This window comes from Larimichthys crocea, chromosome X, assembly GCF_000972845.2.
Source record: "Larimichthys crocea isolate SSNF chromosome X, L_crocea_2.0, whole genome shotgun sequence".
Taxonomy (NCBI): domain Eukaryota; kingdom Metazoa; phylum Chordata; class Actinopteri; family Sciaenidae; genus Larimichthys; species Larimichthys crocea.
In genome coordinates, this window is record NC_040020.1 from 2,803,524 (window position 1) to 2,822,619 (window position 19,096).

Genomic DNA, 19,096 nt, shown 5'->3' on the forward strand with positions numbered 1-19,096 from the left:
GATGGGCAGCCATGTAGTGGCACCCTGGTTGCCTTGTTGAAGGGCTTGAACTGGCCACCCTCCAGTTCCAGTTCAGTTTTCAGGGAACAAAGTCACATCCAAAGTACTTTTCATCCACTTTTATTTTATCACAATAGTGCATATTGTTTATAATTCACCTTTTAACAGTGGTTCCCAGTCTGGAGGTTAATTGTGGGGTTAAGCGATGAAGGGGAAGACGAAGGAAAACTTAACTGCAATGCAAAAAAGTGTTCAAAGGAAACTGGGTAAAAAACGCTTTTATGTCAGCATGATCCAAAAAGATTGGGAATCTCTGCCTCATACTGCAATAGTAATTATTTATTTACTAAATAGTACAACTAACTTGTGTTAACTAACATATATTCCTAAACCCTCCCAAGCATCTAAACTAAATTGCTAAAAAATACCTGCATGGCTAAATATGCTCTGATGCCAGTGACTATGTTCACTACCACTGCTGTTCAATATCCTCTATAGTCTCTGGCAGGCACCGGTTGCGTGTCTCTGACAACGTTCTTGCCACTGTTGCCCCCAGTACAGCCGTACCGCACAGGACAACCTGGGGCAGTTCCTTCCACACCTCGTCCAGTAAGAGAATCAAAGGAGCCACAGCTACGCCAAATCGAGCCATGAAGGAGTTGTATCCCATACCGTTCTGCCTAAAGAAAAACATTCATAGACATTACTCTTAACAACAGAGACTACCTTTAGGGCTCTAAAGGACGTTTAGGTAGAAAAAAAAAGCTCTGCAGTGTTGATATAGCTCTGTAAATGCTGGTTGTGTGCAAGTGGAAATATGTGGTGTTCAGGTTGATAAAAACAAAGAGGAAAAGAAAGGCATGCATAGTTACCTTACTACAGTGGGGTAGAGCTCAGAACTGTAGAGTACAACGGTTGCAAAGGATGCTGAAGAAAACCCTTTTCCAATAACTGCTACTACTGTTCTGGCAACAGACATGTCTGAAAACACAACATCAGTGACTGAGGTATAAACTTTATTATTTAATCATTAAAATACTGGAATTCCTTACATATTCTTATATAATGCCTACCTTTAGGTACTACAATGTTGATCCCAAGACAGACAAAAGCCATCAGCAGAGCTCCCACCTCAGTGGATCGTCTGCCTATCCCATCCAGTAAGAAATAAACTGACACTTTGGCTGGGAGCTCAATTACAGCATAGACAAATTGAGTGAGATAGATATTGAGCCCAAAGCCTGCAATGTTGAAGCTGATGCCATAAAATGTAGTTGCAACACAAAACCTGGAGGAAGAGAAAGTGGAAACTCAGTAAATCAAGTTGATTGTTTAGACACAATCAGAACTTTTCATCTGGATATTTTAAAACATAAAATTGTCTCTTTGACCCAAATCTAAAATGTTTTACAACCTACAATTAAAAAGCACAATGGCACCAGGAATACAGACCACAGTATACCAGTACGTAGGGCCAGTTTCCTCATTTTGGGTGTCCGTATCAGATCGAGGTAGGAATAGGTCCGATCTCTTTTCTCAGTCACAACAATGGTAGACAATGTCTGAAAGAATGCAAAGAAGCATTGTTCTGTACACCATGTGCAGTATTAATAATAACAGTAATATATAAGATTGCTGGTCCAAGGCTATGTTGTTGATTTTTGATTTAACACTCATCTGGAATATGCTTACCTCTACTTTAAGAGTGTCAATTAACTCCTCTGTTTGGTTCATCTTGGCACATTTCTTCAAATACATCTGAGCTCGCTCCAGCTTTCCGTTGGCAATGAGCCACCTTGCTGACTCTGGCATCCACCTAATGTTGAAGGCAAAGATATTTTTTTACTGCTGATGTATTACACAGCAATTAATTCCATATTAACATTAAAAACAAATACAGCAGAAATTATGACCCTACACTGTAAACATTTATTTTTTTAAATGATCAAATGACAAAATGACAAAATCTGTACATATTTTAATCACAGATAATTATTGTCATTCAATGTAAATTTGTATGTAAATAACAATTTTTCTGTACAAAAATAAGAAATAACTGTAATTTGTCATTATTGGCAAAAGTTTGGTTGCCATAACTTTATAGAATTTTGTATACAATTTTAAAAGATAGAAAAGTAGTGTAAAAAATATAGATGTATTTTAACCTATATCTAACCCCAGCTGGGTAAGGGTTAGGGTTAGGGGGTGCAGCACAAACATAGCATGCAAGTAGCATCCCTAACTTGTTATCCAATCCTATGGGGACTTAAATAAATATCTTGAGTGTGGCAGAAAACATCAGAGGACAGGGATACTGGGTTAATGAATAGTGTGATTATTTACATTCCTATGTATAGTACTGTAGAAGGCTCCTGTTGAACTAAAAGATCTGACCTTTGAGTCATACCTCCATGTGACAATGCCCAAGGTTACCGGTGAGGTGACTGTAACAATTAGCCACCGCCAGTCAGTCACAAAGTAAGCAATGACCGCAAATACAGTGTTCCCGAAAGTCCACGATAAGCTGTCGATCACTCCTACCAGCTTTCTGTGTTTAATGTCCACCCACTCCATGCCTGCAGAGAACAAAGACCTCATCACTTTGCAAGGGTGCAGATCTGCATGTGGTAGATTAGGTGTCTGTGAGGTGAACAGATCATGATTAACAGTTTACAACAGGAATTAAATTATATAATTACTGAGGACTGTTGAGACAATGACGATGCCAGTGATACAAAACCCAGTGAAGAACCTCAGCACTGCGAACATGATGTAGGACGTTGAAAAAGCACTTGCAACTGCGAAAATCATTCCAGACACATATGACACCAGAAGCATGATCCTTCGGCCAAACCTATGGAGAGTCGTAGTGTCTCCAGGTTATAATTTTATCCACTGATTAAAACACTGTGTCATCAGAGTTATAGGCAGAATATCAAGTAAGCAAGCTTTGATACCTGTCACTTAGACTTCCAAAGGACATGGCTCCGAACATCACTCCAACAAAGAAGATGGTAGCAGTTGCTTTGTTTTTCCCTCTTCTGTGACACACCAGGTCCCACTTGTATAAAGAAACAAATAGGACATGAGTGACTTCTACCTAAAACATGTACATTTTAGATTGTTTGATGTTTTACAAATGAAAATAAATGTAGGTCACCTCTGAGGTCAGCGTAGACTTGAAGGTGGTGTTATCGTACACCCATCCAGTCTGGCACGACACTGTCGGTAGTTCAGTAATGTTGGAAGAGTTGAACAGCAGATGATACTGAGGCTCTGCAAACATTTTACAGGAGCTTGGAGTCCCATCCTCATTGACTGGAATACCAACAACAAGCTTCTCGGCTTGAGATAAATTGCTAAAAACACCTCCGTCATCCAGAGAGCTGATGTCGCAGTGATGAGAGGGAACAGCGGCTATGAAGTTGTTCAGCATGAAGTGGCAGGGCATTGTAAAGCGGCCAATGAAGTTGATCACAATGATAATTTTCTGAAATCTTCCAAATCCATTAATATCATCAAGAATGTTCTCGAACCTCATTGTGTCTTCCCAATGTGTGCAAAATGTCTTCCTTTGAAATTTCTTCCTCAATCGCCCACGCCTGTACAGACTCTGAGACCTGGAACAGGGCAACCTTTGGTATTTTGGGGGCTGTTGGACTAGATTTGAAATTGGTGAATATTTTACTTCACTTAACCACTAAAATAACTTGTATACTGTATGTATGTGTGAAACAGTACGGATTAGTGGTAGAAGTTAAAACAGGATCCTCAGTATGTGAAATGGGTCATCATTTCATTTTCTTGCATTTTATTTAAGAAATATAATCTCTTTATTGCTTTACAACACAAAAAGTAGCCATAGATTAGTTGTAATGCAAAGACTGTTTTTAAAGATTCTTAGGTTTAATGAGTTAACTGATATAACTTAAGTCAAACAGTGATTGAAGCGTAGACAAATATATGATCTTTTTATACCCTTTTTAATCAGCAAACATTTCCAGATAATTTAGTTAAATACTTTTTGTAAATATGAAATAAATATCCGTTCATTTATTATTCAAGATGACCACACAGTCGTGGTGACCCTTGGAGCTGTGCTGTTAGGCGGAATAGATCCTAGAACGGTCCTCCAAGAAAACTGGTCTCAGGTCAGACAAAAAGAGCCATTGGAGTGGCAAATCTTTGGTCAAGCAACCTTGCTTAAATTAGAGAGAGAAGAGTCAGCAACCCCATGTCTGAGGCCATTGTACCATGTCATAAAATGGTACACTGCAAGTGGAAGTCTGAAGTGATTTCTTGTTCCCAAAGGAAAGATGGAGTGGGTGATCATTATGTTTCAGTCATTACTGGCCATGAATTTGGAGACTTAATAAGACTGTGGAAGCCGGTAACTAACTTGGGATTGATATCTTGGATCTGGGATAAATTCCATTCACAGTTTTAGGCTGGAGGACCAATGAGCAGGACTTCAGTCTTGTCTGACCTAAATTGTGAAAAGTTGTAGGTAGCTTGTCATAGTCATCAGGTTTGAACAAGAGATATGACTGTGTATAACTGAAAGGAGATATCATAGCAGTAAATATGGTGATAAATATGTACAAAGAAAACAGGACAGGAACCAAAATTGAACCCTGTGGTACTCCACGTTACAGAGTGTCTGGGATGCAGAGAAAGAGAAAAGTAATGATCTCTCATCTCTGTGAATTTGTCTAGCTATAAGTAAATAAGTAAACAGTCAGCAAATTATTGAACTTCCACTTCAGTAAGTTCTTTTAAGGCCACACATTTTACAATAAATATGGTTCATGAAATCATGGCCTCGGACAACTGTCAAATATTGTTTGAATATTATTTTCAAGCATTTTTTTTTTGGCATGTGCACAATGTTTTTGTTGCAAAAGACAGTAACACCATATTGTGACAAGATTATTCTTCAGTAGTAGAGTTCAGTTTACTTAATCCTTTTTGTCCCCTGCAAGACTCAATGAGTTCCTTCCTTCCATCATTCCCTACCTGTGGCAACGTTATGAGCCATGTTTCGGGTACAATTTTTCTTCCATTTTAAGCATGTGGCCAAGCTATTGCAATCATCTCTGCCTTATCTTAGAGAGGTCATGGGTTGTGATCGTGTAAGACAAGAAGATAACACATAGCCTTAACCTCTGTGGCATGTCTTGATTCTTTTCAAACCATGCCAGAATTCAGAACTATACAAGAGTGTGGACCTCTGTGTTTAGGCTGCATTCGAAACCTTTGGTTTCTCAGGACTCTTTACAAACTCTGCCAGTTTAAGGTTTTAGGCAGTGTGAAGCTACTACGATTTGGTTGCTTGCTAGGATTTTCCCTCCTATTTATCACACGCCAAGTCCCACTTTCCCCTAAAATAGGATCATTTAATCTGGAAAGTTGAACACCACCTTTAGTCCACGTCTTCTTAATCTTATAAGAACGTATTACTTCGGTCCTCTCAGCTTCTTCTTTCTTTAATAAATATCCTCTCTTTACTAAACTGCAACACAAAAATCAGTCATGAATCAATGGTACGGTAACATATTTAATCACATGTATTAAAGAAGGTTATACAGGTTGTCCATATTTAAAAAAAACAAACAACAAAAAAAAACATTTGTTGGTTGTTCATTATTTTATTGTGAAAACATATTACCATGTTCATATTCGCTGAAAGTCAGCAAGTATTTTGGAACTTTAGAGTGGGTATTTCTCAACAGACGCAGAGATTGATCTTCGTCTGAAACACAGAGATACATCATTTTATAAGACAACTCTCATTTGAATGTTTGGATGCAATCCAAATTTAAGTCCAATACCTTGTCTGCTCCACATCCTCGATCGTCTCTGGTAGACGGATATTTTTTGTCTCAGGAAGAAATGAAGCTGACAGCCCTCCAGCAAGAGACACCACGGAGAAAATAGTACTCGGTAAATGGCCCCACACTTCTTCAAGAATTATGATCAGGGGGGACACAGACACACCTATACGGGCCATGAAGGAACAGAAACCCAATCCATTTTGTCTGTGGAACCAAAAATACAACAAATTTGTCAGTTTCAGGATAAAATTACAACTCTAACTTGAGTTATTAACTTGAATTGAGATGTCTGTAAACTCAATGGAAACAGATGGATATAGACACTCCATGTAAATTTTAAACATATATATTTCTGTAGATAGTTTACTGACCTCAATACCGTGGGGAAAAGCTCTGCCGTGTAGAGAAATACAGTTGTAAAAGCCGCCTCTGCGAACATTTTGCCCAGAGCTGCCACACCTGTCCGAAACGGCCCCATATCTGAGAAAAAGAAATTGTTAAAGGAAGTTTTAAGCTCAACTTGTATTATATTTAACGCCATTATGTGAAGAATTGTACTAGTTAGTAGTTTTTAAAAATCCTCTCTTAGGAAATCAAAAATTAAAAATACTCTTTTTATTCCAAATTTCACGTTTTCTATTGTTGTTATTAATAGCTATACAAGTCACACTGTAAGCTTACTGTTTCAAAGAGACACATACTTGAGCTGATCATTCACCTTGAGGGATAAACATGTTGCAGAATAAACACAGCCCAGTCAGAAAAAGTGTTCCAGCCTGAGTGAACCGTCGGCCAATTTTGTCCACAGTGAAGAAGACGAACATTTTTGCTGGAATTTCACTAATGCCGTAGATGAACTGTGTGAGATAAATATCCACACCAAAGCCAGTGATATTCAAGCCGATTCCATAATACGTACAGGCCACTCCAAACCTATAAACAGAGAGAGAGCAGATTTATTTCTTGCCATGGTTACATATTTACACCAGAAAATACTAGTATCTGATTGGCTGTTAGAGGACTCTTCATCAGTCACACTGTGCTAAATCAAGTGTAAGGTAAGCTGCTGGTTACCGTAGTAACTGTGCATCTGCTTTTTGTTCCATTGCAACTTACGCCGTGTGGTGAAATGGATCTAACTATGGGTTAAGTGATGCCACATGATAATAGAGAGCAGGGATCTTTCTATTTCAGGACACCTTGAAGTGTATTATCGTACTGTATCCATGGCAACTTACCACTGACATAGGGACGAGCTATGTTCAACCTGCCATCCCTTTTTAGAAGTTTGTACTTCTTAGGTTGAGTGAGTGATATTGTATAGAGTGGCAGTGGATGGTACAGATGATACATTTTTCCAGCATTTTAAAAAGGTGCTGCTTGAAGCCAAAAACAAAGACATATACATACCACACAATGGCTCCAAGAAGAGCCCGTCTTCTAATTATCGGGGTCCTTACAAGGTCCAAATATGTATATTTTCTGTTGTCATCTTCTACAAGAATTACTTTGGACAGAACCTGGAGAATAGAAAGAAAACACTGGTCACACTGGAAGTGAGTATCAACTTCTGACTAGAAATAATCAAATTAAATAACATTTTGTACCTCAGTCGTCACGTCAGTCATGAATTGCTCTCTGCCATTGACTTTTGCACACTTGCTCAGGTAAGAATGAGCACTGTTCAGCTTTCCATTAGCCATCAGCCATCTGGCAGACTCAGGGATCCACCTGTGATTTTTCATATAAACCCCAATCAGTCACACCTCTGCCTCATCAAAACTAGAACTCATACTGGTATTGAGTTATCAATTTTTCCTTACCACCAAGCGATCATGGCCAGAAGCAACGGGGCGGTTACTGTGGCAGTCAGGTGCCTCCAGTCCTTCACAAAATATGCCACAGCAGGTAGCACAGTAGCAAAAACACACCAGTCCATGCTCAGTAAAATGGCCCCTGTGGTGCGATGCTTAATGTCGAGCCATTCAATGGCTATAAAGAGCAAAGATAAACAAGCAAATCTATAGAAAAACATGCTTACAACTATAATTACAGTAGACTCATGAACACTTTATCAACAAGTCGTACCTTTTTCTCATGAATATTTGCTTGTTAAAACACTAACTGAACATCTATCGGTTGTGGATATGTTATAATTAGAGTTTTTGTCCCTGTTACTTTTTTCTTTTTAATTTTTGCTCTCTTGTTTACAAAAACAATACACATAGTACGATATACAACTCACCAAGGGTTATGGTGATTATACTTATTCCAGAAATACCAAATCCAGTAAAGAACCTCATGGCAGCAAACATGGCAAAATTATATGATAAAGCACTTGCAAATCCAAAGAAAGCGGTTATCACATAAGACACCAGAAGTGCTCTTTTCCTGCCAAACCTGTGAGACAAAAATAATTATAGATAGGTCTATAGAATAGGTGATGTAAAAACAAATCAAATATCCTAGATTGTATGAACACTTTATTATACTATATAATATAATAATATATCCCTTCTTATGGAGTGTCTCTGAACTGTAAACATTGAATGTGCAGATTTTTTCTATAACATCTGTGGAGATGCACTCAGTGACACAGAGTATTAGCTTTTTTCTCTAATAAGAAATACTATATTTGCTTCTTTCATTGGTGAGCAGGCTGGATGAATTGAGCTACTCTGTCCATAAGTGCACTATCCAGCCAGAACTATGCAAAACTAAAATACTAACACAAAAAAAACTAACTTTCAATGTGTGTGTTACTCTTTTGTTACTCTTTTGTTTCAAATATAACCATAATAAAGTAGTGTATCCGAGTCAAAGAGAGTTAAAGTCATGAGCACCTGTCACTAAGATAACCGAATACCGCTGCTCCAACCATGACCCCTATGAAGAAGATAGTGGCTGTGGCTCTGTTCACTCTTCTCATGTCACAAACCAGATCCCACTATGAGGGAAACATAGACAACAAACAGAAAAGTAAACAATAAAGTGGCACATTTTATATTGATAGGACTTTGTGAATATAAAGGGATAAAACTCACCTCTGTTGCCAGAGTAGATTTGTAGGTGGTGTTATCGTACACCCATCCATTCTGGCATGGCACCGTGAGTAGGTCAGTAATGTTAGAGGAGTTGAGCAGCAGATGATACTGAGGCTCTGCAAACATTTGGCAGGAGCTTGGAGTCCCATCCTCCTGAACTGGAATACTAACAATAAGCCTCTCTGCCTGGGATAGATCCCTAAATGCACCTTTCTTGTCCAGAGAGCTGATGTCGCAGTGGTGAGAAGGAATAACCGCAATGAAATTATTCAATAAAAAGTGAAAAGGCAAAGTCATACGAGCAATTGTCATCAAGAGCATTGTCCTTAATTGGTATTTCCCAAAGCCATTCACCTCTGCCAATATATTCTCAAACTTCATCTTAGAAAAAAAATAAAGATGCAACGCTTCCAATTTGGGGTGAAGCTCGGAGAAAAAGAGAAAATATCGCAAAGCACTCGAATGTTGGTGTCCTGATTTTGTTTCTTCCATTGGTTAATGGTCAGCTAAAAGAAGACAAATGATATATTTGTAAAAATAAATCATTTGCTAACGTGTTTCTTAAACCAAAGTACAATGTCACAGCCCCTGTAGAGTTCTTGCAGGGCCTGTGCTGGCCACTCCTGCCTCTTTCCTCATCATGAGCTGATTGGGGGACGGGGCTTTGATTAGGCAACTCAGTGCACCTGGCCAGTGTTCTGAGGTGGCGGTTAAGGCTTTGTCTCTTTCCTCAGTTCACTCTCTGGCTCCCTGACGACAGCAGCGCGTCTTTTGGTTCTGTTGGTATTATCTTTTTGCTCTGAGTTTTGCACCACACTACACACTCGTGTTGAGACCTAGATTTGAATAGTCTTTGAATAGTCTATTATGATTTAATTTACATTTTGATATTTCGCATTTTTAATAAGTAAGATGCCAGTGAGCCAGAGAACAGTCGTTATTGAAACTGTATTTTTATTTTGCTTTTATTTAATATGTTTTTTGGACTGAGGTCAGAGTTCATGTGACATCACCGGCCAGCGCCGAGGGGGATTGTTGTTTTTTTGTTTTTTTTGGTACATGTGCGCCGCGACGACAGTGAGTCTGTGCATGTCTGCTGTAAAAACGCCCGTAGAACCGGGACAAATAAAGTTGCCAAACTGTGAGACGGAGTCATGTCTGCTTGAGAGTGCAACACTCGCAGCACATTTCTCATTTACAACATCACTACATCACTGACAACTATTATTATTTGATTAACCTTAATAAATTATATCCTTGGTAAATCTTTAAACTGTGTGTTTTCTCCTTTTTTGACACTGCCTCTGAGCCAGGTCGTGTCAACAAAAAGAAAAGAAAACAAAGTCATGAAAACAATAAGTTAATATTTAGTTCATACTGAAGGAGGGATTCATATCTCACCACAAAAAACTTTTGTTTTTGCTGAGTTAACTTCATTGCCATGACAATAAACATTGTTAAGAGATTGTCTTGGAGGGCAGGTAACATTTAATACAGCATGCCATAAATATGAAATATCAACTGTATACTGTTATAAAAATCAGGGTTACACTGCTATTTAGTTTGTTCCTATTTATTACATGTCTTGAGGGCACTTCCCTTTATTGCTGTTTGCCTGAGACTGGCAGGGTAAGGTAAAGTTCAAGTTAATATATAAATAGAGGGATTTCAGAACAGAATGAGGGCCAGAGACAGGTCAGAGAGGTGACATTTATATTGGGGATATACTGGCTACTGATTAAGGGATATGTTGAAGAAAACCGTTTAGATGCTATATATGCAAATTGTCTTTTAACAATCTGCAGGGGTTGAGACTCTTTTTAGGAAAATGTATAAGAACCAACTGTCAGAGCTCCTCAGGGAGCCTTTTTCTCTGTAACCCCTTTAGTGTGTTGCACTGTGAAACGCTCCTCTTATACAAGAATAATAAATTCTACTCAATCTTTGATACTTTGAATCCGGTCCTCCTTATTTAAGGGTTTTTATTTAAAATTCCCGTAACATGTGCAATACCAAGGTGTCAAAGGTTGACAATTTAGTCTAATGAGGGTCGCGGGGGGCTGGAGTCAAGAAGTGGGTACACCCTGGACAGGTTGCCAGTTCATCGTAGGGCTGGCACATAGACACAAACAACCATTCACACTCACATTCACACCTAATAATTAACCTATTAACCTGTATACTTTAGACCTGGAGAGAAGCCGCACAGACACAGGGAGAACAAGCAAACTCCACACGGAAAAGAAGACGAATCCTAAAAACTTTGGTGATGACTGATGAATGAAAAGTTTCACGGTGGTTTATGACTACAAAATGTTAGACTGACGCTAGCATTGCTGTCAAAGCACTGCTGTATCTACAGCCTCACGGAGCCACGGAGTCTGGCCTTCTTCTTTCATGGTAGATAAAACATGATGAAGTGTCCTCTGTGATGCCTTTTCCAGTGGAGAAAACATGAGTCTGCCACTGTATACTGGTATCATTTTTGAGTTATTTTATTCATCAGAATATAATCAAGAAAATGACATCAACCCCACCATTCATCCATTACCTATATCTACTTATCCTTGCCAGGTCACTATTATTAGGATGTCATATATAGCGTGTGCCACGGCAGCAGGACATAATAAAAAGCATGTCACCATAAAATCTCTCATTCCAAAAAAACATTAAAAGTTATTATTTAATACAACTTCATTGACAAATACATAACACATTTACAGTTACACTTGATTGATTTTCTTCAACTGTTTTCTTCTTCGTCGTCCAGCTTTCTTCTGTATAGTGCATGATTTAGAACATGGGTATCAAACTCATTTTAGATCAATGCACACATAAAGCCCCATTAGATCTCAAGTGGGCTGAACCAGTAACACCATTACATAGAGCCTTATACTCTTATTAGAACAGCAAGACCCCCAGTTGACAAATCAGGTCATCAGGTCATCAAATCAGGTCAGTGTTAGGAAAATCTATTTTCTTAACACTGTAGAAAGTCATCCAGTGGACCAGATTGGACCTTTTGGCAGGCTGGTTCTTGCTTTACACCCATGATTAAGACAGTACACCTTGGTTGTTGTTTCATTGATGAACGTTGGTTCATTCATTGGGCTTTTAGCAATTTCTAAGTGTTCAAACGAACTCATCTTTATTTCTTAAAAGTTCAAAAAATCGTGTGACAAATATACTGTGGACAGGATAAATATCACTCTCTTTAATAGTACATTTTTATTTAACTTCCTTCCTCTCGGTTGACTGCGCCCTGAAATACAAACAAAACTAGTTAGTCTTTGTTATCATGGCTTACTGAGTTCATGAAATTATTGAAACATATAAAGTATTTAACAGGATAAAAAGTACAATGTATAATGTACATTTCTTCTTTACCTTGGTTTCTCAATATCCTCAATGATCTCTGGCAGTCTGACGTTTAAGGTTTCAGGCAGGAGTGAAGCCACTAAACCTGCCCCGATTGCCACTGTGCAGTAAACGACTGCAGGGAAGAGATGCCAGACGTCCTCCAGTAGCATGACGAGCACAGATATGGACACAGCCAGCCGAGCCAGAAACGAGGTGTAACCTAGACCATTCTCTCTGAAAAATCAAAGCACTGAAGTCAGCCTGTACACCGATGCACGTGGTCACAACGGAATAGAAAAACATTTTGTTGACTAACCGTACGACTGTAGGAAAGAGTTCAGTTGTGAAGAGGTATATGACTGTGAAAGAGGCTTCTGACAGGGCTTTCCCGAGGACTGCTACAACAGTTCGGATGAGCCACTTATCTGAAGGGAAATGTTGTAAATGAATTCTCAGTTATGTTGACAAAAAAACCTGCATTCAAACGAAGTGATGAGATTTAACAAACAAAACAAAAATAACCTTTTGAAACAAATATGTTGATGAAGAGACAGAGACCCGTTACCAGCAGAGCTCCCGCCTCACTCGGCCTTCGACCAAGTTTCTCCAGAAAGATATACACACCGATTTTCATTGGTATCTCGATGGATGCAAATATTAACTGCGTGAGGTATATGTTTAGTCCGAACCCAGTGATATTCAGACTTATCCCATAGTATGTAAATGCAACGCCATACCTACAAAACAGAACAAAGCATTGAAACGAGCATCACAGTTACAATGCACCATAAGCCTTTATAGCAGCGTAGAGGAATGTTACTGAAGTTTCTCTTAACCCTAACCCTAACTATCCTTCAATTACACCATATTGCATGTTATATTAAATATATTACACGAATGTGTACTTATTAATATCTAACATGTTAATGTTAATGTCTCACACACTGTGCTAGACAAGTAGTTTTAGGAAATAGATGAGAAGAGATGAGAAGACTCAGCAGCACTGGAGTCAGGCAATTATTATCTTAGATTAGCATAAACACTGGAAAGAAGGGGAAACAGCTGGCCTGGCTCCACCTTAAGTTCAAAATCCACCCATCAGAAGATCACTAATTAACATGGTAACAATAGTCTGTAATCCAAACTCAAACAGAGATGTAAAACCAATACGTTGTAGATTTAGACAGAGGTGATCTTTGCACAGAGCCTGGCTTTTTCCAGTTTTTCTATTACTCCAATTACCTCCTGGCTCAGCTCCGTACTTATCACACCAACATGAGTGATTTCCTAAAATCCTGAGCTATCACTTTTACACATATCATAAAAATTGACACTTACCACACGATCCCTAAACATATTGAAAGTTTCCTCATATTTGGGGTCCTGAAAAGATCTACAAAAGTGTACTTCTTATCTGTAGTTTCAGTTTGTCCAGGTTCCAGTAATGCCTGCGGGAAAGAAGGATCAGGATGTTCGTTCACAACACTTGACAGTATTTTTGAGAGATTTTTAAGTGTAAACAATGTTAAAAAATTAACCATTGGTGTGACGCTGGCCATACACTTGGTTCTGTTGTTCATCTCAGCACATTTCATGATATAATGGTGAGCAGCATCTACTTTCCTGTTTGCCAGGAGCCACCTTGCAGACTCCGGAAGCCACCTGAATCAGTGAACACCCTCTCAGTTTAGTTTAGCGTCTCAATGACTTCTAATAGTATTACGCTTTTTTCATGCTGCAAAGTGTAAAATGTCAAACTTTAATACCTCCACGCAATGATGGACAGTATCAGGGGTGAGGTCACTGCCAAAATGAGCATCCTCCACTCGTTAACATAATATGCAATTCCAACCAGAATCAAGTTTCCGAGTGTCCAATCCAGACTTATAATGACACCAGAAAAGGTCCTGTGCTCAATGCTGAACCATTCAACATCTGAAGAAATACCAGCACAATTTTTGTTAAACCAAACGTGCAAAAAGACGAAACATATTCTATGTTCCTCATCTCGGAGGTGAGTGTTGTTTTAGCGTTGGCGTACTTAGAACGTGAGAGATGATACTTATTCCTGCGAGTGACAACCCTGTAAAAAATCTCATGATGACAAACATTATGTATGATGTGGAGAATGCACTGAGGACTGCAAACGTCATGGATGACAAATAAGACACCAAGAGCAGTGGCCGTCGGCCAAACCTGGTCATGAGGGGAAAAGATACAAAATAGTTATTGTGTTAGAAATGAAGATACATCTTGCACAGACGGTATATTCTCAGATCGTGATAGGACAAATCTTGCAAACAGATGAGTATTAACTTCTTTTACTTTGTTTTTTTTTAGTTATTTCATAGTGAATCTATTTTATGTATACGTTCCTTCTGCACATTTTTAGAGGACGTTTTGTGTTTTTTCAGGAACATTCTTACCTGTCACCGAGAAAGCCAAATAACGGGGCACCCACCATAACACCTGCAAAGAAAGAGGTGCCTGTTGCCTTGTTCATCCCCTTTCTGCTGCATACGAGATCCCACTGCAAAGAAACAATTGGCAAACGAAAGCATTAAAACGAGTCATTCTGCAGCTGAAGGTCATGAAAGAAATTTGGCAGTTTGACAACCTATTTTTTCTTGCTTTTGCATTTTCAAATGTTTGAATTCAAGAAATATGTCTTTTGTATGTGTGACTTATATATTTACAAACTACAGATGTCTTTAATCTCTCTGGAAAACAAAAGATTTGATTTAAACATCCTGTACATAAGAAAGAATACTGTCATTCACTGACAGTAGACACTCACCTCTGTTGCCAAAGTAGATTTAAATGTGCTGTTGTCATACACCCATCCGTTCTGACACGGAACAGTAAATGTATCCTCGCTAATATTCAAGCCTGACAGGTGTTGATATTGTGGCTTTGAAAACATCAGACAGGACTCCTGGTCCCCATTCTCATCTGCTGGGATACCAACAGCCATTTTCTCCTCCAGAGTTAAATTCCCAAAGACGCCTTCGTCATCCAGAGCGGTGATGTTACAGTGGTGAGAGGGAACAGCTGCCATGAAGTTATTCAGCAAGAAGTGACATGGCAAAGTAAGTCGAGAGAGTGACTGAATCAAGACCAGCATGATTTGGAATTTTCCAAATCCATTAATTTCTGAAAGTATGCTGTCAAATTTCATTGTGCTGTGTCCTCAGGATCGACAGGAAGCTGAATGTGGTTACTGCGAAATGGATGACTGGGCGACTGACACTAAACCACACAGATTTATTGAGTGTACGTAAATGATTATCCACAAGAGTAGTTCAGTATGGTACTCTCATTGGGGCAGCGAGATCCCAAGTAGATGTATCAGAAACAGCAATCAATAGAAAAATGTATTAATTAAAAATCTAATTCCTAAAAAATCCAAAATACATGTGACACGTATGATTTTGATAATTCTGACAGACTGTTCAAATCAGCCCATCTTCATTGCTCAAACCTCAGTAAATGGTATGACAAACAAACTCTGTGGACAGGATAAGTATCACTCTCATTATCAATAAGTGAAATATTAAATCTCTTCTTCTTTGTTGTTGAAAACAACCTACTGACCTACTAAGTTCAGGAAAGAACCTGAAACTGACTGAAACATGTAAATTATTCAGCAGGATGTTAAGTAAACTGTATAACGCACTGAAATGATGGCTACCACTTGTCTTTGCATGGTTGACTGGATTAATCTTTAGCAGTGAAGTTAAATGAATAATTCAGCATTTGTGGAATTTTTTTTCTTTTTTTTTCTGAAAATTAGATGAGAATATTCATCAGAGCTGAGCTAATTAGGTTAACTTAGCACATACTGTACGTACACTAAGTGGCCTGCCCTGGCTCTGCCTCAAGTTCATGTTAACATTTTAGTCTTTAGAGTATCTGTCTTCTGTAATCCAAATGCAGAAATGTAATGTAAAAACAACACGTGGTTTTAGAGGGAGGTGAGGAGGGCATATTTTTTTAACTTCAGACAGAGTCTGGCTTCTTCCAGTTTGTTATAGTATGCTCACCTCCTGGTTCAGCTTCATACTTATCACGCAGACATGAGAACTCTCAGAAACGAAACAAATAAGCATACTCTATCACACTATCACTTTAACACATCTAGGGGCACATTTCAAATCGGTCTAAAAATATCCATAAAATTCTAAGGACAAGTTTCATTACGTCAGCGGCTGCATGATGCTGAATGAGCTGTGTCTGAGGGAGGTTGGGAGCAGGAATACCTTTTTTTTTCTCTCTCTCTCTCTCTCTCTCTCTCTCTTTAAAGACAGTAGCATACATGAATGAGCAAGGCTACACTTTGAGCACATTGGTTGGTAACCTGAACATCCACAACCCATAGCAAACACTTAGATTCTCCTTTCGACGTGCACTGAAACCAGCAGAATGTGAAGTCTACAATGGGTATCAACTGACGAGGAGGTTTTCGGACACACTTTTTGTCTTTTACACTTGCTTCAGGGATAAATGCTGTAAGTAGTTGTTCCTTATTGATTATTTCATTAAATAAGGTTTTCTCAAAGTCTGCCTGTTATCAGCTTTGAAGGATGTATTTATAAATAGTGATATGAGGCTGTGTTGAATTTAGTATTTTATCACTAACATTCATCAGCAAAACCTTTGGATTTATATCTCTATAACTGCCACACCACTTATTTAATTATAATGTGAATGTAATTTAGAAAACATCAACAGTATCTGGGCTAATATTGGTTTCTGCTGTATATTCAGGTGAGTTTTGCTCCGTTTTAGGGTTGTTTAAAACTTTCTCATTAGTAATTAAGTTAATCCGTGACAGCTGAGCAGAGGTCATGCACCAGATCAAGAGTTCACTCGTTTGTCAAGGATCCTGACTCCCTGTTTCCATGGCAACGAGTCAACATACTGAAGATACTGCCATACTAGGAAACAGAAACTTCTGTAGCACCAAAATTATGCTTGATGATGGTTGGATGTTAAAATGAAGTGGAACCAAGTGTGAAGAGAAGTGTCTGAACAAAGAGTCTGGACCTTTTAGTAATCCTGGAGCTGCATGTCCCATCTGCCTTTGTATAGTTGTATAGTAAAAAAAACAACAATTGATCTGAGGCAACCTTAAAATCATCAATTCAATGTTGTCACACAACATAAAGCCATTCCAGAGGCTGCAACAGAAGAACTGTGTATGTGTAATGATATATATATAGTTATCATATATCATATATAGAAATTTGCTTATGGCAATTACTGACCTCATGTAAATTCTAACTTTCCTTTTGCAAAATTACATTGTATATTACTATGCAAGCTTATGTCATCAATAAATGAACATTAATCTTACATTTGATTATGAAGGATATAGAAGATATAAAAGAAGAATTTCCTTCAGTGAACTTACTATGGTCTGGTCCAAAATTGTAAAATATAAATACTGTACTGTATGAAATCATGTAAATCAATGAGCCTGCTAGTGGTTTTGGACAAAGGATGACAGTGTCAGTCTGTCTTTCCACTTGTCTGATGCTTTGTTAAAGAAAAACTGCCATTAAGATTGCTGTGACATTTTCTTAGATAATGTATTAATTCACAATAAATAAATTAATTAATCTTAATGACATTGACCTGATAGAATAATATTAAATTTGCTCTCATCGGGAAAACACTTGACTAAATTGCCTTTCCTCTTGAGACAAACCTTTACTCTTCTCTCTTAGGGATAGAAAAATAGCAAAATCATCAGTTTGGTCTGTCCAATACTTGTGACCTTGCAACAGTGCAGGCTGTTTGGAGGGCTTTAGGTTTCTGAGTGCTGTTGACTGAATTATAATATTTTCTTGTTTGATAGTGGGCCTGGTCCTGAGCCGCTTGGAAGAGTTTTTTTTTTTTGGATGTTTATTCTTCATCAAATCACCTCATTGAATCATTGAAAAAAGTGTCTTACCCTTACCTCTGCACCCGTAGAAAATACAAGTCTTTAGCTGACAAGTTTGAGTGTTTGTAACTATGGAAGGCATCTGTTGAGGGAAGACGTCTTCACAGTGACATACTGCAAAAAGGTTTACTGTTTACCTCCTGCAGTATAACCTCTGACCTTTATATCTTATACATATAATCTGTTCTAAGGCATATGTTTTGAGTTGAGTTGAAATCTGCTGAGCAATGGTGAGGTGAATTTATCTATGTGCGTTCATGTTGGTCTACGGTGTTGTGGCACCACCGTCTGGTGGATGTGTAATAGTGATGCGTTTGAGAGTAACAGGCATGTGTTTGCAGTAAATCTACATGTTTTGGACATGCACATTCCTTGTGCTTATCCGAACAGACTGCTGAAACATCCTTTGTTCTAAACCATGGTCTTAAGATTTATATATTGAATTTCACAGTTTCATATTAGGTTATGGCATCATTTATTTTGTTCATATCCATCTACTAACCTAAAGAAAATGTGTCCAATTTAAGGTCAGTTTGGGCTCAAATATCTGACTCAATGGAGAAATAAAAACATTAACAGCTGCTTTGCATTGGATACGTTAATCAAATCCTTTTTGATACAACAATTAATTATCAGAATAATTCCAGAGAAATAAGTTGGTGGCCTGCTTGATAGATTACCTGTTGATATAATTTAACTGCAGAAATAAAACAAACACTGGCATTGAGGCATGGAATGGGAGGCTTAGTATTTCTACTATGTATAAAACAAATAGTCTCACAGGTTTAGTTCTTAAATGGAAATGCCGACAGCCTTCGCAGTGCTGATATTTATTGTGGTGATAGATGAGAACAGTCGAGGGAAAGAAACCTCGCTGTATAAACAGGAGTTCGGAAAACAGCCACCCAATT

General features: G+C 38.3%; 2 protein-coding genes across 2 annotated transcripts; both read right to left on the bottom strand.

Moving 5' to 3' along the window:
* Positions 1-460: 460 nt before the first annotated feature.
* On the bottom strand, positions 461-9,636 carry LOC104930208 (uncharacterized). The gene is made up of 19 exons (XM_027282509.1): positions 8,879-9,636; positions 8,678-8,781; positions 8,080-8,234; positions 7,658-7,826; positions 7,442-7,565; positions 7,245-7,354; positions 6,553-6,767; positions 6,206-6,314; positions 5,832-6,038; positions 5,731-5,752; positions 3,161-3,613; positions 2,958-3,061; positions 2,700-2,854; positions 2,408-2,576; positions 1,693-1,816; positions 1,453-1,562; positions 1,074-1,288; positions 873-981; positions 461-680 (listed from the first exon to the last, which is right to left on the bottom strand). The coding sequence occupies exons 1-19, from the start codon at positions 9,368-9,370 to the stop codon at positions 470-472; spliced, it is 3,357 nt and encodes a 1,118-aa protein (XP_027138310.1). The 5' UTR covers positions 9,371-9,636; the 3' UTR covers positions 461-469.
* Positions 9,637-11,419: 1,783 nt separating this feature from the next.
* LOC104930188 (solute carrier family 22 member 7) lies at positions 11,420-15,416 on the bottom strand. Its single transcript, XM_019267514.2, has 10 exons — positions 15,036-15,416; positions 14,665-14,768; positions 14,280-14,434; positions 14,005-14,173; positions 13,777-13,900; positions 13,577-13,686; positions 12,761-12,975; positions 12,555-12,663; positions 12,266-12,472; positions 11,420-12,140 (listed from the first exon to the last, which is right to left on the bottom strand). Exons 1-10 carry the CDS (start codon positions 15,414-15,416, stop codon positions 12,107-12,109), a joined length of 1,608 nt encoding a protein of 535 aa, XP_019123059.2. The 3' UTR covers positions 11,420-12,106.
* Positions 15,417-19,096: the final 3,680 nt, after the last annotated feature.

Coding starts and splice junctions, on each gene's coding strand:
- LOC104930208 (XM_027282509.1), bottom strand. CDS start 9,370: ATGGAAGAAACAAAATCAGGACACCAACATTCGAGTGCTTTGCGATAT. Junction 2,855..2,957: donor TTTGGAAGTCTAAGTGACAG/GTATCAAAGCTT, acceptor GACTCTCCATAG/GTTTGGCCGAAGGATCATGC. Junction 1,289..1,452: donor CTACGTACTGGTATACTGTG/GTCTGTATTCCT, acceptor CTCTTCCTCCAG/GTTTTGTGTTGCAACTACAT.
- LOC104930188 (XM_019267514.2), bottom strand. CDS start 15,416: ATGAAATTTGACAGCATACTTTCAGAAATTAATGGATTTGGAAAATTC. Junction 14,769..15,035: donor AATCTACTTTGGCAACAGAG/GTGAGTGTCTAC, acceptor GTTTCTTTGCAG/TGGGATCTCGTATGCAGCAG. Junction 13,687..13,776: donor TGGCCAGCGTCACACCAATG/GTTAATTTTTTA, acceptor TCTTTCCCGCAG/GCATTACTGGAACCTGGACA.